Source organism: Eupeodes corollae, chromosome 3 (assembly GCF_945859685.1).
Source record: "Eupeodes corollae chromosome 3, idEupCoro1.1, whole genome shotgun sequence".
NCBI lineage: Eukaryota > Metazoa > Arthropoda > Insecta > Diptera > Syrphidae > Eupeodes > Eupeodes corollae.
The window spans coordinates 78,981,950-79,009,908 of NC_079149.1; the positions used below are offsets into that span (position 1 = coordinate 78,981,950).

Sequence of the window (27,959 nt, forward strand, 5' to 3'; positions counted from 1 at the left end):
AATAAAAGGTGTGAGAAATAACCAAAATTGAATTCTGAAAAATCTGTGTATCTTGTTCTAGATAATATAGCTCTCCAGGTTTATAATGTTGATTATTGAAATATTAAGAACTCTATTGCACTCGGTATAACTTTGTAACTGTTACGTAAACAAAAACAAGCTTTAACTTAAACTTAAAACATCCCAACATCTTTTTACTAACAAAAATTATATCTTACAAAACATAAATATCACCGAGAGAAAAAAACGAATACAATATATTAAGAACGTTATTGCATACAATCTTATACTGGAATAAAAAATGTAATCTTAGTACAAACACACCCTAAAGCAAAACACAGTTTTTCTAAAAAAAAAAAAACAACCATTCTCTCAACCCGTTTTTTGGTCTACGTCCATACCGCAGTTGGTACTATTCCTTCCTTGCTTGCATTTGGAGGAGTGAGAACTTCTTGAGATAGAAAATCAGTTGGAAGATCAACCAGAAAACCCTAAAAAAATAAACAAATAGTTTACAGTCTGAATTTTTATTAAATCTAAATCTTTTACCTGAATATTTTTGACCATATTAGCTGCCATTTCTGGGTCTGTTTTGGACATAGGTGGTTGTTCATTGTATTTTCTAAAACTTGAAAACGATTTCACTAAATTATTTGGCACACATTTGAAAACTTCATCGTATGTATCCGTGTTTCGTTTGGAAGTTCTTCTCCATATGCCATTATAGAATTGATCTATAACGGGATCGGTTACATCAATACGAGGACCATTAGGATCAGGCTCTAATAATCCTATGATGAAATATAATGAGTCATTAACCTTAAATTATGAAAAGAATGTTTGTTAAGAACTTGAACTTACCTAAGTGTTCTTTGAAAAGATATTTTCTTAAACGTCCTGCAAAAATACCACTGGGTAGTTGTTCCCCATTCATCCGACCATCTTCAAACTCGTTGTCCTAAAAAGCAATACATGACACATTAGAAACGCATAATGGTATTGTTGATATAAATATATCGTGTATAATTTCAAATGAGAAAAACTACTATTCCTCCAACATCCATTTCGACGAGATAAGACATTTTGACATTTCTCGCACTAAAAAGTGGTCAAATGTCAAATTTGAGGAGTGGGCATAAAATGCTCTAAGACAGAAAGCAAACTGTCAAAATGTCTGGAACGGTTTTCGCACCAATTTGCGCTCCTTTTTTAACGTCAAAAAAATATACTCGAGCAGAGTTGCCGAAGATACGAGTAATTGATAAATTTTAATCAACTTAATTATGAATAAGAATCCAATAAAATTAATATCAACAGAAGTAAACTTTTTAAATAAAAATAAAATTATTCCTTAAATTATGAAACTTAAATGATTTTTCTTTACAAAATTTTTAATAAATATTGATTATACATATTTTTTACTACAACTACAAATTTCTTCTTCAGTATCAGTTTTATAAAAAAAAATATAAATTTAATGAAAATGATTTGCTTATTTAAAGGAAATAGAAAACATGAACAATATTCACATTTACTAAAAATAAAATGAAAATAGAAGAACTACTTGGGCAACCCTTAGTCATAAGTTCTTTTCCTCTGTCATTACTTGCCGTGAATGTCAAATCGAATTTGACAGCCAACCCAGCAATAGCTAAAAGAAATTTCTCGGACTAAATCTGGAAAAAAGGTCAAATGATTTACTCTCTCGCGGGCGCTCCCTTTTGTAGGAATAAGCACAACTTATGAAGTGTGGAACGACTTCGGACAGAAAATTACCAAAACTTTCAATCTGAAACTGTTTGAAAATTGGTGTGGAACAGACCTATGAGGGCGACTTTCCATTACCGCAGCACGAATTTCCTTCTGATTTTTTTTTTGCAGTTAGGTAGGGGTCTCAATAGAACATGTTTTAAATATTGGGGCGAGGAAACAACTTTAAGTTATAAAAAAAAATATTTTCTTTTTCGGACTTAACCCTACTTTTTTTGTATTGCATTTTTTGAGCCTAAAACAAGTTTGTTTTAATTGATAGCACGGCGGCGTACTAACAGCTGCCCCCCTGCTTGGGGTCACTATAGGATTTGGGGTGGGTGCGAGTTTGGGTATATGCAAAGTACTTTTCCATTTGACCACTAAAATAAAAGAAATTACCAAGAAAAAAAACAAGTAACAAAAACAACACTGAACAAAAAACAGGGAAGAAATGTCAAAATCATCCATTTTTGAGTGTTTTCTATGGAAAAAAGTGAACTTTAAAAATTAATTAAAAATAGAAATAAATGTTTCCTCGCTCTAAAATTGGCATAGTTATTATTTATTTGCACATATCTATCGAATAAAAAAAACCGCTAGTCGAAATTCGCGCTGCGGTAATGGAAAGTTGAGCCGACCTATGTATAATGAAGTTTGAACGGCTAAAACTTAAATACCAATGAAAGTCCTCAAGTACATCAGTATATAATTTTTTTCAGTTCAGTTTCAAAAATAAACTTTTTTCTTGGAAGTTATGAATCGCAGACAAAATATTTGTTTCCACATAGTGGCGTTACACTTCTCTAGACATTACCTACAGTAAAAATTTCATTTTAAATATTAACTTACGGTGATTATAGCTGCAATTTCAGAATCTCTTTTGCCAATCATTGACCTATCGTTGATATTAGCTGATCCACAAATCACTACACGATCATCTGCTATTAACAGTTTAGAATGTACATAAATGAGTTCAGTAATAGGAATGTTATTAAGTTCAGAGTGCGTTCGAAGGCTGTGGAACGATATGTACTCATGGGGATTATCAACTCCGACTTCCTTTAGTCGAGTCAGAATTGAAGCTCTTCCCCTGAAAAAAAAATATAAATATTAAAAATATGACTCTGGTATTAAGTTGCTTAAATAAAAACCTTGAAATGGAAGCATAATTCCAGTGAGTTAAGGCTCTAACAGCAATCCCTGTGCTGCCTCCAACATCACCTTCGAAACCGGGCAATAAAGGTATAACAACAATTACTCGAAAGGTTTTCTGCTCCCTTTATCAGAATTAAAGATTTTAATATAGGTGTAAGATTTAGAATAGAAAAATACGCACTTATGAGCTCGAACTATTCTTTTAAATAATGTTTCACTGATCTGGTTTCGAATATTGTTATTAGAGGCTCCACTAACCCCAAGTTGTAATGATATGAAAAACTGATTCTCTATGTAAATATAGTGTTGCGCTTTTGTAATAGTTTGAATGTAGGCGTCATGAATGCTCTGTTCGACAAGATCAGGCTCGATAAATCCACAACTCCATGAAGACACACTTCTTAAAAGCTGGCAGGTAACTGTGTTAGGTTTAGACTTAATAATACTTGGGTTTACTTTAAAGGATGAGTAAGACATTGGTATCAGGTATGGGAATGTCTGGAAACATTTTAAAAATAATTATAAATAAATATTTTAAAAGTAAACATATAAACAAAGTTCAATTGTAAATTAAATCCTCACATTATTCTCACGAACTTTCTCTAATTTCTGAGCATTCCATCGCTGAATAAAATGTCTTGCCACATCTCTAGCAGAACTTTCGGTAACCATTATACCTACGTCATGCCATGGCATCCTTGGGGTTGTAGTTCGATCAACCAAATCCACAAACGGTGCATCCAGGTTAACAAAATCTTTCATAATAAAATTTGCATAGTCCTTGCCAAACCAGAACTTTGCATTGCCATAATACTGTCCAAGAATTTGTGTCTGAAACGGTGTATAGTCTTCAAAATTACCTTTTTCTCCTTCATCCAACTCGGCAGCGGAAAATGTCAAATCTTTTGAGTCGGGAACTTTCTCTCCCTCTGATAAATCCTTTTGAACTCCATCGGTAAGAGTCAGACGGTTCACAAATTCCTTCCCTTTTTTAACAGCACTTTCTTTAAATTTCCCCAACACATTTTTTCGTTCAAGTTCTGGGGTGTTCAGTTTTAAAGTTTCTTCCAAGGGTTCACCCGCCATTGCATACTCTTTGACTACTACTTTATCACTGGGAGTTGGAGATAAAACTCGTAGGACAATATCTTTTTCATGTTCCTGCATATCGATGTTGACATTGCGAGATGATTTCCTGGATCCAAAAGCTGAGTCATCGTCGTTGAAAAATGACTTTTTCGGAAGGCTTCCGGAAACACTTGATTTGGAAATGCTACCCAAATCAGTTAATCGGTGTCGAAAATCATCCCAGCGACCATAACAGAGATCTATGCCACCTAGGAAAGCATAAGTTTGATCCACAACAACTATTTTCTCATGATGTGCCCATAAAAAGACGCCCACACGAGCATGATCTGGATGACGCATAACCTTGGAAAGAAAAGAAGTGTTTTAAATAAATGTGTGTCGGAAGTACAGACTCTTGCATACCTTTATGTTTTCATGCGAATTAAGCCTCTGTTTACTGTAAAAGCTGTTGATACCTAGTGCCATTTCCACTTCCTTATAAAGTAACACAAACACTTTGACGCCTTCAGTCTTAAAAAAGAATACATTGTATGTATGTGATTGATTTAAAAAACATAAGTTTATAGTTCCGACTACATTATACTTTAACTAAAACAACAGTTAATTTTCTGTATGAAGATAAATGATGTGGCGTAGACTTCAACAGATAGATTTTTACTACAAAGATCCTGTTGATGGATCAGATTCAGATAAAAAACAGTCTATTATAAATCTTCATAAAAATGAATATTTTCCATTGTTTTATCGAGTAGAAAAGAAGACATAACCTAGCTTATTTAAAGCATGAAGCATTAATTGGGGAAACCGTCTAGAAATCCATATTTGCTTCTTGCTTGGAATCGGCTCATTTGGTTGAGTTAAGTCCATAAATTCGTCGATTTAATTTCTAACAATAATTATAAAGTGAGTATTCATTTTCCTTCTGGACTTTTGGCCTAAACTTGAATAATGGTTCATAATACATTTATGGACTTTAAACCCTTTTTTTATAATAAGCGCACACTCAAGGGGATAATACCACCCTTATTATGTTGACACAGTGTAAGCACTAGGAAAAAAGAGAGGGGTTAAAAGGAGGTGTCGGTGCACATTGGTTTTGAATTCCTGAATATTGCAATGGCTGGGAAAGACATTCCACATTCACATAGTACGGCTTAAGAACGAATCTCTGTACCATTAAAATAACGGTAAAAGAGGGTAAGACAAGAAACATTTCAACGATGTTCAAGTGACGTAAATGATCTTATGATGGTAATATCACCAATCAATCTAAATGCTCTACGTTCAATACTGCCCAAGAGGCTTAAGTAAGTTGCAGGAGCACCAGCCCAGATATGGGAGTTATACTCAAGCTTTGACCGTATGTCTTGTAGATATCAGGAATTCGGACTCAAAAAGGGAACAAGTAAAGGGTATCTTTCAGATGGGATTTGGAAATGTTAAAGTCGAAGACTACCATAGCATCGTTGCAGTTACGAAGAGTTCTGGACATTATTGGTTCAAAGTGCCCGTAATTAGTGCGGTGATGAGGGATATAGAAGAGGGAGACAGATCGCAGATTTCGAGGGTTGGTGTTAAGATGAATATCACTCAGGTGTGCCGAGGAATCTATATTGCCCATTTTTTTGCATCTAATATATAAGGGCTGCAAACCTATCAGTTTTAGTCGATCGGCATAAGGAGGCAAGTTGGATGTATCATCCCAGGGGAGGCCACGTAAGGCAAATCGTACGAAACGTCTTTGAACATTTTCAATTCTGAGTGAATGGTTTTCATAAAAGGGATACATACTTCAAGATGAGGACGGACTAGGGAAATGTAAAGCGCTATAGTTACATAGGGGTTGGAAAATTCTTTTGACCTTCTCTTAATAAAACTGTGAGATCTATTAGCTTTATTAATAATTTGGTCAAAATGGGAATGGAAATTCAGGTGTTTGTCACACATAATACCAAGATCTCTAATAGAATCGACTACGTTGACGGAGTCATTAAGGAAGTAGTATACTCTATGAGATGGAATTTGTTTACGCGAAAAGGTAATTTGTTTTTTAACTCTACGAAATAATGCATGCACCAAACAAAAAAGGTATTAAGATCATTTTGTAAAATTAAGGAATTAGATGGAGTAGATATAATCTTAAAAATGTGCTTATCATCATACATGGTTAACAGATAAGACGAAGAGAAGGGGGCCAAAATTGCTACCTTGTGGGACTCCAGAAGTTGCATGCTGGAGACTGAGTTACGGAAATAGACTCTATAAGTTCTATTCGCAAGATAGGAGCTTATCCAGTTTAAAAATATAGATGGAAACCTAGGGATCTTAGTTTGAGATAAATTATCTTATGGATATTTTATCAAAGGCTTTGCTGTAAACAGTGTATACAACATCAAATTCATTGCCATTCTCGAGGGCTGACAAAACTCTAGATTTAAATTCAATTAAGTTAGTCGTAGTGGATGGATCTTTAAGAAAACCATGTTGAGCTGGGGAGAATAAGGGCCTGCAATGGAAATAAACGTAATCTTAAAAAAAAAGTTTTGGAATGCATGAAAGTTTAGCAATAGGTCTATAATTGATAAATTCAGTTTTATTGCCTTGTTTATGAATGTGAAATATAAATTAATCTTTCCATATATGAGGAAACACACCTTGGAAAAAAAAGAGTTCAAAGAATGCAGTTAGAGGTTTTGACAGAGAATGCATACAATTTTTTAGAACAACTGATGGGACACCATCAGGACCAGGGATAAAGTTTTCTTTGAGACTTTCCATTTCTTCAGTTATTGTAAACGATGAAAGAGAGGATCATGAAGATGTTCAGTGGAGGGATCTTAATTCAAAGCCGGCTGAACTAAGAAGATTGTTAAGTTTGGAGAAACTAGCCCTACGAAAATCATAACAGTAATTCTCCATTTCAAAAAAAGTTGTTTTCAAATTCAATGGGGAAGGAGATATAAGGGGAGGATGATAGCGATGCAAGGTTAAGAGAAGCAGAGGGCTCCTGAAGACAACACAGTTATCGTAATCAGATGAGAGTATGTAATCGAGGTGTCTCCCCATAAAGTTTGCTACTCCATATAGTTGAAAAAGACCACAATCAGACAGACGATCAATGAACAGCGATTCAGATTCAGAAGAGATGTTAGTTGGAAAGAAGTATGTCTGATCATCTGAGGTGGACCTATTGAGACGGGGAAGATTAAAGCCGTTAAGAACGATGAACAAACCATTAGGTTGCACTTGTTCAAGCAGATAATCAATGGCATTAACAGCAGCTTGGTATGCTTTAATTTGTTGGGCTGGTCGAATATAACAACAAAGGACAAAAAGAGAAAAAGACAAAAACTTAGGGAGTGTAACCTTAGCTGATACATACCTTCAAATTCAATTGAATTGGGAATACGGAGTAATGAACTTTCAAAATTACTAGTGATATCTAAAAGCACACCACGACCATGTGTATTACTCACACATTCCACGACATCCATTCGCTAGATGGAATAGTAGTTAGTGAAAAGTTTAGTACTAAGGATATCAGGTGTGAAGTTGGTTTCAGTAAGGGCAGAGATGTTATAAGGAAGGTTTTGGGAGTTATTAAAGACGGCAGAAGTTTTTGACCTTAACCCTCTTACATTTTGATAGTAAAGGCTAAGACATTTGGGTTTAGTAGTCTTCAGGTTAGGAGCGATAATATTTCTTCAAATCTACACGGGATTTTTGGATATGAGATAATCGTTTTAAAGAGATAAACGATGCAAAAGTGGTAAGGTTTTCTCTCACTTTATGAGGAGAAATTTCAAGGCCATCATAAAATTTCAAAAATATTTCCATAAGTGCATCACGTTTGGTAGGGGGGAGAATGAAACCTGTTTGCATTTGTTTTACCTTTAAAAGCAAACAGAATCTGGTTTGTCGTTCAGGAAAGCTAGGCAAAAACGAACATTATTGTAGAATTTGTGGTCTCTAAGACGGGACATGACATACCGATCATTAGTATTGGCCTCAGATAAATGTTTAGTTAACTTAACATTTGAAGGGATCATTGGGTTAAGGAATCCTTGTGGTTCTTGGGAAACTGATGAAGAAGAAGTAGGGTTAATGGTGTGAGAATGGATGACATTTGTTTAAGCGGGTGTAGCAGGAGCATTAACAATCGGAGGGCAAAACCCAAGACCGGATGAGAAGGGTTAAAAGAAACTCGTTTGGATGGAGGCTTTACAGAGGTAGGAGAAGTTTTCCGTTTAAAGGACGAAAGTTGATTAGAAAGAGAAAAGTTTGGAAAGATTTGGGTTTTAAGAGTCCAGTTGGTTTCAATATTTTTTTTTTGAGATTAGGTTTGGGATTGGGATTGGGTTTGGGATTAGGTTTGGGTCTAATACAATAAAGGAGAGATTTATGAAAACCGAAAGCACGCATTTTCGATAAGAGAGCCTGATGCTAAACCCTATCAAATGCTTTTCAAATATCAAGTGCAATAATCTTACTTTCTCCAAAAGGATGTACAGATTTGTTCCACTGTTCGGTGAGATGAACCATGAGATCACCAGTGGACCTATTGCCAAAAGCCGTATTGTCGGTCATTAAGAAGCTTTCGATCTTCGAGATATTTGTTAAGCTGAAAATTAATCATTATTTATAAATGATTCAAAAGTTCATTACGTACTATTCACTTTTAGACGTTTAACCCTGCGCCACATTGTACTTATTTATTTAATTATTTATTCTTTTCTGTTAACTGTAATTTAAATTACCGCTTACCGCTTTTCTGTGTAATATTTTATCTAATCTCCAATAATCACCATCAATTGCTGGACGCTTCATATAAATTTCAGGACTCAGCCACCAATCAGCTATATAAATTTCTGTGGTTGCTCCTTCCAAGGCGTCTGCCACAGCACTCATGTAACTCGAACCATCTACAAACCAACTAGCTTGTGTCGAATTTCGAACAGGTGCATAAGAAAAATGAGGATTAGGACAGGTAAAATCTCTCGCTAAATAAATAGAGTTTAATTAAAAATATTGTATGTACAAAATATTAGTAGTCGTAGTATACCATATTGATTGGCAGTTTGTTTTAGAAATGTTAACCAGTCTTTCGTTTTTCTTCTCGTCCAGCATTTTAAAACAATGTGTCGATTGTTTGTTAAAATTTGTAGACCTCTACGCATGCCTGTTTGATAAATGCCAGTTGACACATCAAATCCTTGATCAAATAATATCACAGCTCTATAAAGAAAATTATAATTCTTGGTTAAAATGTTTATTTTTTTAAGTGATGGTATTTATAATGTTAAGACCCGTTGGTTAAAAAATTTTGCAGGTATCTTCTAATTTTATAAGCAAACAAGTGAAATTTAAATTTAACAAAAAAAAATTGTGATGAAGTTAAAATTAATGTAACTCACCTGATTTCACCATCACTTGGTCGAAGATAACCAAAATATGTTTCTTTGACGAAGAACCATCGTTTTCGCCACTTGCCGCAAAGAACATCGGAACAAAAATAATTGCATCGTATACAGCATTTGTGCTGGAAACAACCAAAACAATCGCAACCCGCCTGACCTGGACGGGTTGAACCTGTTCGCTTTAGAATTTCTCCCTCCTTTCCCTTGATTCCCAGTCCAGAAACAAATGAAACATTTGAAACTTCCACAAAATTGAGCTATAGAAAAGTAAAGTTTCATAAAAATTTGTGAATGCCATTTTTGGAATGTAAAGCTTCCAATGGAAATGAAAAAGTATTGTAAATAGTAAAAACTAGAGAGTATCGGATTGTCAAATATATTCTTGGACATCTCTTTTATAAGTATACTATAATGAAGCCAATGACCAAAAGATATACTTCCTATTAGTCCCCCATCTTTATAAAATTAATATTTAGACGCTCTAAGAACAGGGCACACATTTTTCTGCTTCAAAGGAGACCAAATCAACTTCTTATTAATTTTATAACCATGAGTGTGGGTGGGTCAAAAGGAGTTTGAGGTTATACATAGGTGTTGATGTTGAAATAAAATGAATTTGGATTCGAATTGACCAACGGAAGCATATGGGTAAAAGGTTTGTTAAATCCATAGGAGGTGAGGTGGGTTGGTAAATAGAAAATCCGAGGGTTTCTCAGATAGCTTCGGAGCTTCGACCTCACATTTCGCTTGACAATCGTAAGGAAAAGAACGTAATGTGACTCCAAACGGGAGCTCTAGTTCAATAAACCGAACATTTGTTTTGTCTGACAGCTCAACAGCTGTAAAAAAATGTCAACTAACAAAATATTTGCTCTTTGGAGGGATGAAATAATAGAAAAGTCATTTATAGCATTCTCGAAGCAGGCTCACTGTAACGCAGACGAAGCCAAAGCTGAAGCGTGTTTGTGAGTCAACCATTATGTTTTCGACTATATGTATGGGATGTTTATTAAGGTACTTATGACGGGGAGCTGTTAATGCGTTTACGCGAAAAATTCATCGTCTGGCATTTGCCAAAATTTAGAACAATTTTCAGTACATCAGGTTGAGAAATTGTCGAGATCTGTTTGGAGGAGATATACGTCTTTATGAATTGCAATGATTTTGAAAAATTTCATATCAGCGTAACGGGATATTAGACAATGTTTAATAAACATGTTAATGTAGTTAATTGTTACGATGAAGACGAGAGGGCCTAAATGACTACCTTGGGGAACACCAGCAGTAGCTAGAAAAGGATTGAAACGAGAGAACCATTTTATTATACATAGAAATTTGTTCCTTAAACCTTAGAAACATTTGCTATGAAATTATAAAAAAAAAAAAAATTATCAGAGTCCCTTTAGTTATTATTCGGAAACCAGTAGGTTATCTCAATCTTGATATAACAAACTTTACCGAAATACTTACTGTTTCATGGTGGCATCTATATAGACTTATGTTGAGTAAGTTTGATAAATATTCTTCTAGTTGTTGTTTTCTGGTTTCCATAGACTCAGCGGTAACCAAAGATTCTGGACGATTTGGAAATCGGGGCAGCTTACGTTTTTTCTTATTTTTTTTTACAACTGTTGTTGTTGGTACAATTTCCTGATTGGTCGCTCCACTTATTGCTTCGTCTGTACTTTTGCTTTCCGTATTTTGGCTTGATTGCTCATCCATTTGTATTGCTACAGTTCGCATTGTTGCCCTTTTCTCTTTATGGCTTCTTATGGGAAATGGAATATTGAGTGAAGCCCGAAATACCATAAGCTGCTGATGAAGACTATTAAAGTGTTTGTAGCGTTTTTTAATTGTCCATGTAAACGGACCGTGTGTGAGCTCAATGGTGTATCTAATAATATCAATAATTAATAGAAAATTGATTATTTTTGAAAAAGTTCTCCTTTTTGGAGCAATACTTACAAATTTGGACTCAAAAAGTGTGTTGTAACACTTCGTTCAGTGTCGACAATCTGTACTTTAACTTCAACACCAGGTATGAATATTTTTCTTTGAAATGAATTGAATTTAATGCTTTGGCCATACAGAGATAAAAATGGAATTTCAGAAATAATTTCTGGCCCATCCGCTTCTTCGTCGTCCATTTCCTTGCGTTCAACTAGAACTGGTTTGTCGCCGACATTTGACAGAATGGTTACAGAATCAGGAAATGCCAGCGTTTCATCATATTCTGAGTCAATCATAGAGAATTGAAACTCAGGAAGACAACCTGAGCTTTTAGTTTCATCATCATCATCATCGTCTTTATCTTCGACGTTGTCTTCTTGCGGGTCAATACTATTAGCCCGCAGCTGATCTACAGTTCCATCGTCATTTACCATTGCTGGGTTCGACGTTCCGGTGTCGATGTTCCTTGAGTATTCTATTAATTTAAGAAAGCTATATTAAACTGTTTGAGTAGGATAAATTTACAGAATATAGTTGATTAAATCACAAAAGTAAATTTCGAAAACACACATTTAATGAAATTATTTATTTTAATTCTTTGTAATAAATACGCAAAATATCTAAGTTCAAGTTCAATACAAAATTAAACACTTTCCGTAGGGAGTTCAAATTAAAACCTTAATGTATTTTTATCTTCCATATTTTCAATTAGTTTAAAAATAATATCTTTTTCTTGATATGAACAAAAAAAAACATTACAAAAGTTATCTATGCGGTTGTTGATAACATTTTTAATTTAATTTCGATAACAAAAAAACTTGAAATAGAATGCCGTTTATTTTTATTTAAAAGAAATATACAAGTACAAAAAAGCTTTTTTTATGAGTAATATCAATCGTTTCTAAGAACATTGCTTGAAATTCTACTTTACAGCTAACCAATTAAGACTTTGAAAATGTTTTGAGAAATTAAAAAAAATAGATCCTTCAATTACAAATTCTGCAAGTGTTACAAGCACATGATCAGCTTATACTTTAAAGCCAAAAAAGGTAATGTGATTTCGTACCTATTGTTTTTTTTAACAGCAGTAAGATTCGAAATTCCTTATCACACAATTCGATACTCCAACGTTTTGTTAATTTCTAAATAAAATCTGCGGCGATGTAATAAATTGTATTTTCCTCTGTTTAGAGACATAGTTTGATGAGAATCAACAAGAAGGAAGGTTAAAGCTTTTCGTAATATTTAGAGTTTTAAGAGAACAGCACTGTCTTTGCTGCTTGCAAAATGTCTTTAGTAACACAAAGACTGGCTTTTATAAGATTATTTCAAACCGAATCATCCTGATTTCGTAAATGCATTAAGCATATACATATGTTTTCAAGCATAGTTATGCTACTATTACATTCAAAAAAATGATAAATCAATATAAAACCAAAGAGGTACTTTGATCGCGACAAGGGATTCAATGATAATGTTCGAGGTGGCTTCGCACCCTTGTCAATCTCCAAAAGCCCTTCGAAAAAAAGCGAGTGCAACATCAGCCTTATATTCGGGTGCAAAAACAATTCTACAACTTCTTTCAGAGGCGAAATGTTTGCTTGCGGATAAAACATTTGCTATTGTTCCAAATATAGTGTTGAAATTTGTCAGCTCAAGGCTACACAAATTTAACAAATAATCGTTGGGCCTTAGCTAACTACTTTCCCAGACTAAAATGAATTACAAAAATTACATTTACTCACATGCATTGTGTGGTCGTATAAAAATTTTGCAGTTTGGGACAACATAAACCGAAGAGCGTTATGAATGTGATGTTCAAGCTTTTGAGCATTAATAATGTAAACGTTGAGAGAGAGAATTTTTAGTGAGTCAAAGCGTTGACCTTTCACTTTAACCGTGTTATTTCAGTTTTAAAGTTTGTTTCTCGACTGAAATATCTTCAAAGCAAATAAAGGTATTAAATTTAATATCATTTTATTTGAGTTCTATTGTTTTAAATAAATACCTTCGAAACGGTGAATCAAGAATTATTAATTGCATACTTCTTGAATTCTGGTTATAGCTATCAGTAAAATACTTCAGTTAAAAATTGAAACAGCAGGAATCTAAATTGCACTTATTTCTTTCATAAAAATAAAGCTCCAAATACTGAATGGTGCACAACTCTCTGGCTGGGTCGCAACAACAACAGGAGTGAGGCAGGGTTGTACATTGAGCCCGACCTTGTTTTCGCTTATTTTTTTAAATACACTCATTGACTACCTTCCCGGTGGCGTCAATTTTGTAAGAGTTTGCATCGAGGATTATAATGTTTTCCGCAAAGGTCGATGCCCCAATACATCAGGTTTTGATAGCAGTCAAATCATCCTTTTCTTGTATTGAGAATGGTTTGTTATCAATAAGTATTAATGTAAGTATGATATTCACCAACTTACAGTTTGCGTTAGCGTAGATAAGATTCATGATTTATTTATTATTTTAAGTTATATTCCTCCAAATAGCCCCTTGAAATTGTATAAATTGCATATAACTAACTGTTGAAAAATTAATCTGCATGTATTTATTTAAGGAGATTTTACCTTGCCATCTTTAAAATGGATTTATGACAAGGAATTTCAATGTGTATTGCCTTTTAATGTTAAGTAAGATTGGAAAAGTGAAGTTTTTGATAGATTAGCTGAGTTTTATTTTAAGCAGATTAATAGCTTTTCAAATAATCTCGATCGCACCCTTTATTTAATTTTAATCGACAAGGAACTTTGTGGTGATATAAATGTTATCTCTTCGACTCCACTATCCAAATCCCCTCATTATTTTGCACTTGATTTAAACATCAAATTTTATAACAATTTTAAAAATGTAAACAGTATAAAACATCAATATTGTTATGATCATATAAATGGTGATTATATTTATGTCATTGTAAAATCACCTGTGTCCTTTTACCGGCAATCTGTTTAAAGCAATTTAGAATTAAATAATGAAAAATAATGAAAAATTTACTTCCAAGCAAAAAGAGGCAACTAATTTATATGTTCCAAAAATTCACTCAAAAAATCCAAATAAACCGCCATGGTTTAACAAGGAATTGATTAATTTGAATGATCCGTAATTCTAAAAGTAATGAATCACTGTATCAAAAATATTGCTGTCTTCAAAAGCAGTTCGATTATCTCAGTAAATTTCTGTACACGCATTACATTTTTAAAGTTGAAACAAACCTTAAAAGCAATTCAAAATATTTTTGGTGTTTTATAAACAACAAGAAAAAGTCTATGGGTATTCCTAATACAATGCAGTATTAAGACGTTACATCATCTGATCTTTCATAATAATTCAATAAACTCATTAAATTTTGGAAATTTGTATACCTCGGTAAACGAAGTTATAGAAGAGTTAAACATGCTGACTAGATAAAAAGCAGGATTTGATGGTTTTCCACCAATACTTTTGAAAAATACCGCACAGGCAATTACTTAGCCACCTAACATTATATTCAAAAGATGTATTAAGTCAATCATTTTTCTAAAAGTTGGAAAAATTCTCTCATATTTTCTATTTACAAAGGCAGGTTCAAAAAATGATGTCCAAAACTATTGTATAATTTGTAAAATATCAGCTATCCCAAATCTTTTCAAAAGCTTGATTTATAAGAAACTTATACTTTTATTAAAAGAAGTGATCTCTCGAATGGAACATGGTTTTGTAAGTGGTAGATCTACCAACACAAGTCTTATATTTTTTTTCTAATTTTGTGCTTAGAACAATGGATATGAATATGATTTTGCCAAAGCATTCGATAGAGTTGATCATCATATCTTGCTTCGAAAGCTTTAGGGGTATTGTTTTCACTCTAATCTATTTAAATGGTTTGAGTCGTATCTGAGTTATCGAACCCAATTCGTTCGTGTTGGCAATAGGCTTTCTGGTGCTATTATGGTTACAGCCGGTGTCCCCAAGGAAGTCATCTGGGCACTTTGTAGTTTCTTCTACTTATCAATGATATTCCAGATGTTCTTGTTCATTCACAATGTCTTATGTTTGCTGACGATTTGAAAATGTACTGCATCGTAAAAAATGCATCAGATTGTTTAAAGTTGCAAACAGACTTATTCAATTTATATGATTGGTAAGTAAATAATAAGCTATTTTTAAATGTATCTATATATATTCCTTAGGAAATACGACTTTTAATAAAATTAAAGAAATGAAGGATCTGAGTGTAGTATTTGACACTAAGTTCCATTTTAATAGTCACAGAGAATATCTAGTAGCCAAATCAAGTTCTAAGAGTATGTTAGGATTTATAAGAAGAAATTCGAAGAAATTTAAGCATCCCTTCACTCTTAAGAGCCTGCATTTCTCATACCCATTTTACTATATGGTCGTATAGTATCGAATCCTTTTTATTCCATTCAGTCAAATAGACTAGACAGAATTCAAAAATACCTTTCTAGATACATTTTGTATCTATTATGCTGGAATATTTTTCCACCTTCATATGATGCACGATGTTTGCTTTTTGGATTACAATGTCTTAAAATTAGATGAAAATATTTTGATGCAATGTTTATTAGATTAAATTCTAAATTTGATTGTCCATTTTTACTAAGTAAAGTTTGTTTAAATTTTCCGGGGTAAACTTTAAGAGTGTTTGATACCTTCCGTGTTCCTCAACACAGATTAAATTATTGTTTACATGAGCCAATTTCCCGTTGGTTAAGACAGGCAAATTCAGTGTGTAAAAATAAAAATGTAGATTTTTTCCAATGTTCTAGTAGAGATATTTTTAAGTCACATTTGTAAGAGTACCTGTTTTAAATTTACTTAATCAATAATACTTTTTAATTTTTTTTGTATATAAGCTAAGTTTGTCATATATAATTTTAATTTTAAGAGATCAAATAAAAATAACTAATATTTCTTAAGATTGATCTTTAATTCTGAAAAGGCCATAACAACTTCAGAAGTGGGATAGTTCCGAAAATTGATGATTAATATTAACCTATATTATAAAGAATTCTGATAATGGACAAAGTTGAAATCCAGAATTGGCTCAAGGAGCAAAACGTTGTTTTTTCAACAATAGCTTCATTGACGCAATTGCGGAAGCTGTACAATGAAAAATGTAGGGAGTTAAATCAAAGGGATAACAATTCCGTGGAAACTAAAAATTCAGATAATTCCGGAAATAATGAAAAAAACGTATTTGATCGTTCAATCCAGTTTGCATCTTTAAGAGAAGAAGAAGCTGATATTGATGCACAGCTTAGAGTTTTGGAAAAACGACGTCGGTTAAAGCAATTGTAACAAGAATTGGCTTCTACTCCGAATCAGCAAAAACAAGATAATAACAAATTTCATCCAGTTGCATATTTTTCACAACGTACAACTGCTTCTGAGTCTCGATTTTATAGTTTTGAATTGGAAACCCTAGCAATAATATATTCGTTACGAAAGTTTCGTGTGTATTTAGAGGGCATTCCATTTAAGATTATAACGGACTGTAACTCTCTTACAATGACATTGAACCGTAAAAGTGTTAATGCTCGAATAGCTCGTTGGACACTTGAACTTGAGAACTATGATTACAGTATTCAACACAGAAGTGGCATTTTAATGGGTCATGTTGATGCTTTGAGTCGCTAGCTTGTGTCATCTTGTGTTTAAACTTCCAAAAAACTTAAACAAGTTATTTCAGTAATTAATCCTGATGATATAGAAATGCAATTGCAAATAACTCAATACGCGATCGCTTAGAAAAGAAGAAGTTCCAAAATTAGTTTTTGATGATGGCTTAGTTTACAGAAATTTGGATAATGGATGTTTATTGTTATATGTCCTGAAAGAAATGGAATCGCAAATTATAAGGTTGTTTCCTGAAAAACTTTGTCATATGGGTGTTTCGAAATGTCTAGACCAAATTAAATTACAATACTGGTTTCCAAAAATGAAAGAAAAAATTTATGGTACAACGTTTTCTGTGCCAACACATTCTTCCAATCGCACTCTTTACCAAATTCCAAAAAAGCCTATACCATTCGATACCATTCATGTTGATCATTTTGGACCTCTCCCGTCAATTATTTCTAAAAGAAAACAATTTTTTTTAACTGTAGATGCTTTTACAAAACATGGAAAATTATATGCAGTAAATTCAACAAGTACTAAAGAAGTATGTGCTTGCCTAGATAAGTATTTCGAATATTATAGTCGACCTCGTCGAGCTATTAGTGATCTTGGTTCATGTTTTCCGTAATATTTATTTCAAAACAATATTGAACATGTTAAAATAGCCACAGCCTCATCGCAAGCTAATGGTCAAGTCGAGCGTGTCAACTGCAATCTTAAGTCTATGTTAGCTAAAATTACTAAACCAATTCAACATTCCGATTGGTCAAAACTTTTGATAAGAGTTGAATACGCTCTTAATAACTCTATTCATTCTACTACTAGCGTTTCCCCTTGTCAATTATTATATGGTGTAAACCAACGTGGACGTGATGTTGACACACTTTCTGAATATTTAGACGAAAAACTATTTTTGGCTTCTGAACATGACTTAGCTGCATTTTGAAAGAAAGCTTGCTATAATATAGAGTTGCATGAACAAAATATGTCTGAATACTACGCAAATGTGCATAAACCACACGTAACATTTTCAGAAGGAGATTTTGTAATGATTCGAAACATTGATACAACAGCTGGTAGTAATAAGAAATGTATCCCTAAATTCCGCGTTCCATACAAAGTGCATAAAGGCCTCCCAAATGATCGATACGTAATCAATGATATTGAAAATTGTCAGTTAACTCGTTTCCTTATGACGGTGTAATTGAAGCCTCACGTATACGTTCCTGGGTTGATTGGAGGGATTCACATGGTTTGAATTCTAGTTCAGAAAGGTTAGATTAAGTATATCACATTCTTTTAAAATAATTTTATTTAATTTTTCTTAAATAATTTTTAAATTTGATTGTAAAATTCTAACATTTACAACTTGACCGAGTTGCAAGGGTACCTGTTTTAAATTTACTTTTTAATTCAATAATACTTTTTATTTTTATATAGGTATAAGCTAAGGTTGTCATATATAATTGTAATTTAAAGATTCATTCGAAAACTGAGAGATCAAATAAAAATAACTAATATTTCTTAAGATTGATCTTTAATTCTGAAAAAGCCATAACACATTTAATGTTTTTTTTTTAGCTATGGAGTTTAATAATTTGTATTGTTATAGTTTATTATTATTATTTGTAATTTTGTACTCTACTTGATGAAATATATGAAAATAAAGTAATTGCGTTGAGGTACACAGAAAGAATAATTTCTGAAGATTTCTAAAAATTTAAAAACAACTAATGAATGTATTATTATTATGTTTTTATCATAACATAAATAAATAATATTTGTATGATTTTATTTTAGACAGGCCTCAGTTTATTTTACAGAATTCTAAGAACGCTAGGATTAGAAAAGGATGCGAAAACTTCGAATGAATGCATAAAGTGCACAGATGGTATACCAAATTAATCGGCGATTGCAAAGTTTTAAGTCTTTTTAAGTACTTTTTTTAAGAGAAGTGAATTCAATAGCTCAATCTTTTAATTGAAGTTATTAAGGATTAAACTTATTTTATAAGCTTTATTTTACATTTAATTATTACAAGCTACATTTCAACCAAGGCTCACGAACTTCAGTTTTGCGAAGTTCGAAATAAACGACTACAACTACATATACATAGGTATAAACAACATGTGTACACATGAACAAGTGTGCAATACTACATTAATGATGTATTATCTTTTGTATGGGTATTCGTGTACGGCAAAAATTTTACTTTTATAAATACTCTGGAACAACTGATGAAATTTTCTTTTCCTTAAAGCTTCTCAATTGAACTTAAATGTAGGTATTTAATTTAAATTGAAACTATTTCATTAAAACATTTTGAGAATATACACTACAACACAATACACAAAAGATCGTCAATGTAGGTATACTTTCCACAATTTTCATATCTTTTATTTAAAGAAACTTAAGCACATAACAAATATGAATCAAACACAACAGAATAACAATAAAACACAAATGCTGACGTTGTACCTATGTGACATTAAAATGAGAAAACAAAATTGTTAAAGAAAGATTTATCGAAACTTTTACCCATGCTAGCCATTAATTGAGAAATACTCCGACGATGGCGTCGAACTTCCAGCATAGAATTATCACTCATTGTGATTAAAATGGCACTATTCTGACTATTTATAATTTCTTTTTATTAACAAATTTCCAACACACAATTCTTAGCCATTAATACATTTTTGACAACCGATTACACTTCACACGATGTTGGTTTAGTCCGATTGTTCGGACTACGTCACTGCTCTACCGTTGATTCATTAAAAAATAAATTTAATATTTTGCACGATTAAAAACAGAAAATATATATTAATATAATATACATAAATATGTTACACACGAACGTAAATAAAACCCCAAACATATATTTTCAAGTTCCTAACAGATGTAGATAAAAGCGAGTTGAAAGAGGTTTTTTTCTCCGTCGCGTCGTCGTGTCGGTCGGCTGATCGTTAGCGCTTTACCACCACTGAATGGTTAACAATACTAACTCTTTTCAAGTTTAAACAATATCAGCAGGCAATTCATATTTAATGGAGAGTCCAAAGCGCTTATCAATTAAAGCACATGTACACAAGAACCTATTATCGCAAAATACAGAGCGATAAGATTTGAAAACAGGTACAAATAGGTATCAAGGTTTAGCATTACTCTGTTTCATTTTTTACACTTGTCAAACTTAATTTCTTTTGATCAAAATAATCCGAATAAGTATCTATATAACAAGTTCGCAGTGACTAACCTTTGTCTTTAAATTTTCTTTATTCAAAAACATCCATGACCGGAGCGTGGATCTTACTATATTATGTATGAACTGTTGCTCACCCAATCCAACTACACACTGGATCATAGTTTGCTACGAAAACAAAAATACTCAATTAAATTCAAGTTTTTTCCACATTATTAACAACTACACAGCTGCCCTTTAATCGTCAAATCATACTGAACATAAAAGCTTTACAACTTTTTTAGTAATTTTTAAAAGATCATATCAGAGAAAATCTTCGCCGCGTGCTGTTTCCATGTATTTACAAGAATAGACACAAACTCAATTCACTGTCTTGAGAAAGAAATCGGTGCTTTTTGTCGGAGAAAAATAGCTTTCATTAATGAAGTCGAAGCACTACTTGTAATATAATTAAAAAGAACATATTTTTAGGTTTAATTTAAAAGAGGTTTGACGAGTTTCATCAAGGTTTGTAAGAGGTTTTGCAATATCACACTGAAAAACTACGTTTGACCCGGAACCTGAGAGTTGAACACAGAATATAATTTCTTTTATTGCTATTGTTTATTTTCAATTTAGGAAATGCATAATAATTTATCACTATAGTAAAGTAAAGAAGCTATTTAAGCTCAATGCAGTGCAGGGTGCCCCAAATCACTTCGATAGCAAACAAAACTATAATTTTAATAAATATGATTTATAATCAAACCAGCATATTTGTCGAATTGTTTTTTCCTGAACACCGTTTGTTTTAATAAATATGATTTAAAATCAAACCAGCATAAAAATGTTTATATATGCGTTTCGCCCATATGTAATGGTTGGGCTAACCAGAAGATGACCATTACAAGTCCCACAGCAAGGCAATAAAAATAGTTACAATTTATCTTCTTTGAAAACTTGTAGCAACTATACAATTCGCAGTTGCTCTATGTCACTTGGATTATATGGAATCTCGATTTATTCGAGAAAATATGAGTCAATACAATGTGTAATGGTCATCTTCTGATGAGCCCAACCATTACATCGGAGCGAAACGCATATAGGAACACTCTTATGCTGGTTTGATTTTAAATCATATTTATTAAACAAACGGTGTTTAGGAAAAAAACAATTCGACTGTTAACAGTCAAATATTTCTTCTTTAAAACTATAATTTTGGAGTTGCCGGTATGGAAAGGGTGTGCTTCTGTGACGAATTTTGCAGATATGTGGTTCAATAAAGCAGAAACGGGACGCTAAGTGCAATGTAATTTAAATTTTAACAAGAGATAGCTTTTACAAAGTAAGTATAAACGTAACAAGAGATAGCTTTTACAAAGTAAGTATAAACGTACAACAATCACGGAAACTACCAAAATAATAAATATAACACGTATTTGTAAAACCTTTATTTATTCTCATGATAGTCCAGTTAATAAAGGTTTTTACCTCAAAAAAAATCTAACAGTTTTAAAACTTGGCACACTTACTAAGGGATTTCTGGTAATGACCAAAAAAAGTATCCAAGAATCCGATGACGCACAGTGGTTCTGTTTGTATGAGAGAGCGTCAAAAAGTCTGATTAATCTGAACGGTTCAACGGATTTAAATGAAATTTGGCAAAAATGTTTAGATTAGTCTTATGCATATTTGGTCAAAATTTGGTTGGAAAAAAAATAATTATAAACAAAGTTATTGACATTTTTCTAAAATTTGAGGATATTATGTTTGTATGGGAGAGCGGAAAAAAATCTGTCAAATCTGAACTCTTAAACGAATTTAAATAAAATTTTAAAGACATGTTAAGATTACTTTTATGCATGCTTTGTCAAAATTTGGTCAAGAAAAAATTATTATAAAAAATTAATTGTCATTTTTCTAAAATTTGAGGGTGTTGCTGTTTGTATGGGAGAGCGAAAAAAGTTTGTAAAATCTGAACTACTTCGCGAATTTTACACACATTTTAAGATAAAAAAAAAAACTAGATGCTTTTGATGTTATATATAAATAGAATTTTTTAGTAAAATCTTGTCTTAATGACATGGCATGTCTTAATATTTAATATTGGCACTTCGACAATTCTGCTTGTTAAATAATGCATCCGGATCAAATTGTAAGCAGGAAAAGCAACCTGACGCAAGGGCGGATCCAGATTTTTCATCAGGGGGGGGTCACACACTTAGATGAGTTTTTACTCACCGATTAAAAATGTTCTTAAATGTTTTGTAAAGGATGCTAACAAAATTTAATAATTGCTAAAATGACAACTTTAGGTATCAAACTATTAAGAACACTGTTGACCAGCAAGTTATGGTCTAACTATTTAATTTGGATGACTCATATAAAAGCATTCCAAGATTCGAACAGTTGTCTAAATATGCAATATTTAAGAGCTAAAATACAATAGATTTTAGTTGATTTTTGGTGCGTTTCGCGCAGAAATGTAGGAAATTGTTTTGAAACGTTGCTTTTTCCAAAAACAAAACACAATTTTTTGTTTTCATTTCTATTAATGCGACGAAGGCGGCAAAAATTTAAAAATTCAGAAAATGAGAGAGGATTTGATATGTAAAAATGTCGCGCTTTTTTTGACGTAGTTTTTTCGAACTCAATTTCCGGGATTATCTTATTAACTATCGTTATCAATCAGCTTACTCGTATTTGGATCTTATAAAGGTGTCAACAAAACTTAAACATTGTAGAGACAAAAAGGTTTGGTTCTTGAATTTAAGGAAACAGTTGTATTTAAGAACATGATTTCTCTAAAAAAAAACTAAATTAAAACAAAGTAAGTTAAGTAAACAAATAAGTTGGCATGAAAAGTTTTGTAGTAGGTACTCATAAATTACACGTTTTAAAGGTTTTATATCAATAGATTTTATTAGCCATCAGTTTAACAAAAGTGCCACTTGATTTTTTGGGACATTTGTACTATTGAAATTCTGTTTAAATCTGAGTTTTAGAGCATCTAAAGCAAATTCACTTCAAAAGTGGATTTATTTAATTTTGTAAGATCTTTTGTATTCAACAGAAAACCAATTTTGAAAGAAATCAAATGCACCAGTTGGTCGCAAGAGCTTGATAATTTCTTCCAAAAAGTCTGTTTAAAAATATTGCCAATATTTTAAGATTTAAAAATGTACCTCCAAAATAAGTTCTTCTTAAAAATGTAAATGCCACTTTATTTGTCGAAAAATCTAGATTAACCAATTTTTTTCGAAAATCATTTTAAATTTGTTCTTAAAAATATTTTTGGTATAAGCACTAAATAAAGAGCTTATAAATATATGAACATTTTACATTTAAATTTCGTAAAAAAATGTTGTCCCCTTTCTGAGATATCGAATTTGTTAACAAAATTAGTATTTTATTAAAAATAAAAAAAAAATACATTTTTGATCATAAAAAATCATCATCAATTTGATCATTGACAAGAGCTTGCACCAGAAAAAGAAGAATTTTGAAATCGTTTCATTAGTTCTTGAGGAGTACCCTTCTGGAGCAATACGAAAATATGTTTTTCTTGTAAAAAGAAGCCAAATTAAGAAAACAAAATTTTGAGAAAGTTTTAGAAAAATCAAATGTTTGAACCAAAAAATTTGTGTGAGGACTGCTGTTATTCTTTGTATTAATAAAATGATAAAAACTCCTTACACTAATCATATGAAAATCTTAATTTCAATCAACACAATTGTTTGGACTGTAGGGGCCACTAAAGACAGACAGACCGAAGGAATCGAGGTACTCACTTTTTTCGACTTCTCTACCGTCGTAATGTCATGTTTAAATTAAAGCTCTAGTTCGAAATTGTTTACTAATGCAAAACTTGCTATATAGTTCCTATGTGTCCAAGTAAAAATCGCTTCAATAATCACTATTTATGTGTGTCAAAAAAATGTAATAATAAAATTGAAGGCTAGATTAAGGAATTCAAAAACAACTTAATATAAAGTTGATTATCTCTTATTAAAGGTTTCTTCTTAAGAACCTGAATATTTGCTCTTTTTCTTAGAAACAATTTTTATGAAAATAATTTAAAGCATGAGTAAAGTTTTTTCTAGTTCTAAATTGAGCGAAAATCAAAATTTGAGTTGTTTTTAACAGCAAACCACTTTTTGGTGAATGTCGTTAAATTACTAATAAATCTTTAAATGAAATGTTTACTTATACAATTTAACTGTTATAAGCTTTTTGGCTCATGTGACCCCCCCCCCCCTGGATCGTCAATTAGTCAAAAGTTGATGAATTTGTGCTGTGTTTTTGGAATAGGGCTGAATTTCCGATTCATATAATGTTCTTGGTCCAATCTTCAGTCAAAAGTAGTACTTTTAGCAACAAAGTTTAAGGAAGTAAAATACAAATGTTGTTTTCATATACAAAAAATAAATAATTCAAAATATAATGGGGGTAGGTAATATCCATTAACGCAATACGATTAGTTTTGAATTGAAGGGAATTCCTACGAAAAAGCAAACAAATTATCTCACTGACTTTTTTTAAATAATCTTTTATGAATATAGATTTAAGTAATAAGCAGATAATAAAAAATTACGCAATACACAACAAAAACAAAGCAATAAAACTTTAAATATAACGCCTTTTTTATTTCTACTATGACTATTCCCAATCCTTTTCTTTATTTTGTATTAAGCTATATCATATAATTTAAAATATCATGAAACTATATTGTTTTCAAGAAAATTGAGTTCAAAGTTAAAACAAATTTTCCAAGCAGAAATAAATAGTTTCGCAAAAATCGAAATTCTCAGACCTGGGTCCATGTATTAACTTTGTTTTATTTTTAAAATAAAGTTTGACATTTTGTTTTAAAAGAATGGTCTTTACCAGTTCATTCTGACAATTAATACGGAAGAAATCAAACTTTTTGATAAACACCAGCGTCAAAACGTAGTTTTTTTGAAATCCGATTTAGTGAAACATTTTTGATCATTATTTCTACATCTGAACGTATCTCCAGCTGTTTTTTCTGTGCTTTAATATTTATAAATGTATGCAGCATATGCTGGTATACTTACTTTCTTTGGCCCTTTTTTTTAAATCAAAAAGTTTAAAAAAATTGCATTTTTTCCTAGTACTAAAGCTTCAGACTACTTATAGAAGGTATCTTTTATAAATAATCAATATTTTTATATATATATTTTTTCATATTATCGAAAATAGAAAAAAACTTGAGAATTTATTTGAAGGAACTTCGCAAAAATACATTTCAAAATTTGTTGAAAATACGGTTCGCGATTTGAGTAAAATTATTTTTCAACTTTGAGGGTTTATAAATCAGAACATACAATACATATGTTAAAAAATACTTTAAAATCATATGCTCGGGTTAAGTAAGAGTACATAAAAAGACTTTTTTCCGCTCTCGCACAACTGTGCGACGTGAGCTCTAGCGGCAGTTAAGCGAAATATGGAGATTGTTTCAGTTTTTCACGTTTATTTCGAAAACTATTTGTCGTATCAAAAAATGTTGTTCTACGAAATTAAAGCTCATTAAATTGTATAAAAAAAAACTTTGATGATTTTATTCTTATCGATTATAGTTTATAAAATAACTCTAGTGGCAGTGAAGAGAAACATAAGGTTTTTTCTGAATTTCAGGTTTATCTTATTAAATTTCCTAAAGAAATATGATATTAATTTGTTTGTACTTGTTTTAATTTGTAAAATAACTCTATAGGCATTTAAGGAAAACATGTGTTTTTTTACACAAAAATAAAGCCTATTTCATTTCCTTAAATAATATGGTATGCAATTTTTCGTTTCTGTTATTGTCCACAAAAAACTGTAGCATTTAATTTGCATGTCGTTTCTTACTTCTGAAACTCGTTGGGCTACTATATGGCTCATTGCCTGCATGTCTAGAGAATAAGCATTGACATGATTTCATTTGTAACTGGAAATGGAGGATGACTTTGGAACCAATTTGACAGCTTTGCAATGTCTGTTTTATCTCTAATTTTACGTGTCTTCCCAAAATCTTTTTGTTGATCACTAGTAGAAAAAAGAACGCCAGTGAATTCTTCGAGTGATGAGAAAATTTCATGAGTAGCAGTCAGCCCTTGAATTCATTTGCTAATTACACTATCATTGATTCGACGCCCTGTTGTCAAGCCACCCATACTCTTCATTCCACGCATTAAAGTTTGTTCAATTGTCTGGTCGGACCACACCAGTGTCTAAAATCGGTCAGTTCTTCTCATAGTAAAGTAACCCTCTTGTACAAAGTCTTAAATTCATATGGGGGCAGTTTTATCATGTCCTGCAATTACAGGTGACATGGTTTGGCGTACGAGAAGTTTCCGGCGGCACGGAAATATGGAATCATATTCTTCACACAGTTAATATGGGCATTTCAATCGCCAGACCGCTAAGCGTCAATAAAATCTTTAAGCAATGTAATCATATTAAACAACTGAATCCATAAGTGGACTGTTGGTCTACTAGATTTGAGTTCGTTAAGATTTGTTTGTAGTTTCTCACTATTGAATCAAATGAGGGTTGTTTAATTGCACACAACGAAGGAGACTCATCAAGAAAATTTTTCATAAGATTTTGGATTTCCTCTAATTCATATTGGCTTATGTCGACTTGTTCCATTATTACATTAGCTAAAGATGTTTGTATTAGTATTAAAACACGAACTGTTCTAACGAAAGCTTTTCCTTGCAGCATCTTTTTAACAAAAACCGGGCGTATATAGTACTCATTTATTCTTACAGGCCACTTCTACTCATCAGAAAACCTATTCCAACAATATAGGACATTAACAGGTGAAATCCACCCAATCTGATAGACGGGACTCAGATGAAGCTGCGGCAACGATTTCTTTACTTTTTATACACTCGTAGAGAGGCTGGTCAAATGTTACCACCAGTCGTTTTGGAGTGGAGAGTTTATGAACGGAAGAGGAATGATTTTAGTTTTTGCACTAAACAAGCCGGTTGTTGTTGAGTGCATGTACCCTTTCCATCCTGGAAAATCGTAAATGCCAATAAACTTTGACGCCAACCAAAGAGTGTCATATTGTTTTGGCTGTTGCATTTCTTCGGAACACGCAAACACATTCTCAAAAACCGCCATCTGTTTTCTGAAATGTTTCCAAAAGAAGTACACCAAGTTATCTAGTTGATTTAGCATAAGGTATGTCGGTTTTTTTTCCTATGGAAGTAGATGCAGCGATTACCGGCCAAAGAATGTAATGTATTTAGTCCATCTAACGTTCTGACATTAAAGTCCGCATTACCAAACAGAAATTGGTTAAATGAATCGCTGGAATCTGGTCGCGTGTAATAGGTGATATCTCCAACAACTGAACTTCATAGTATGATTCCACGTATGAAGAACAAAACCCTAAGCTTGATATAAGGTTTACCAACTTCTTAGATCCAAGTTTTCTATATAAAAATGCTTAGTATTGGAGACATATATGATCTGCGCCGCACAACTGATATAATGCTATGCCCTATTGCGATGCACTTCCTTTTTCTATTTTTAATGTTCGTCCTCTTTAGTTTAAGAGTTTCCAGAGACGTTTTTAGGTTTTTCGATACACAATCGTCATCAACATGTTTGAAAAAATCATCGCATGTTTTCCTTACATGCCTATAGAGTTATTTTACAAACTAAAACAAGTACAAACAAATTAATATAATATTTCTTTAGAAAATTTAAAAGCCTTAATTTTGTAGAAAATACTTTTTAATACGACAAATAGTTTT

The 27,959-nt window shown here is 32.2% G+C and overlaps 1 protein-coding gene across 3 annotated transcripts; it reads right to left on the reverse strand.

The window, feature by feature from the left end:
- Positions 1 to 167: 167 nt before the first annotated feature.
- LOC129949420 (phospholipase D2) lies at positions 168 to 20,436 on the reverse strand. Of its 3 annotated transcripts, none has more exons than XM_056060871.1 (14): positions 20,254 to 20,436; positions 11,379 to 11,838; positions 10,884 to 11,307; positions 9,411 to 9,670; positions 9,059 to 9,231; positions 8,761 to 8,996; positions 4,399 to 4,506; positions 3,490 to 4,338; positions 3,089 to 3,405; positions 2,904 to 3,029; positions 2,602 to 2,842; positions 862 to 958; positions 550 to 791; positions 168 to 491 (listed from the first exon to the last, which is right to left on the reverse strand). In XM_056060871.1, the coding sequence occupies exons 2-14, from the start codon at positions 11,795 to 11,797 to the stop codon at positions 390 to 392; spliced, it is 3,594 nt and encodes a 1,197-aa protein (XP_055916846.1). In that variant the 5' UTR covers positions 11,798 to 11,838; positions 20,254 to 20,436; the 3' UTR covers positions 168 to 389. The 3 variants fall into 3 exon arrangements, with proteins under 3 accessions (XP_055916846.1, XP_055916845.1, XP_055916844.1); XM_056060870.1 differs by having other exon boundaries at positions 20,337 to 20,376; XM_056060869.1 differs by lacking the exon at positions 20,254 to 20,436 and adding an exon at positions 19,536 to 20,177.
- Between the last annotated feature and the right edge of the window lie 7,523 nt (positions 20,437 to 27,959).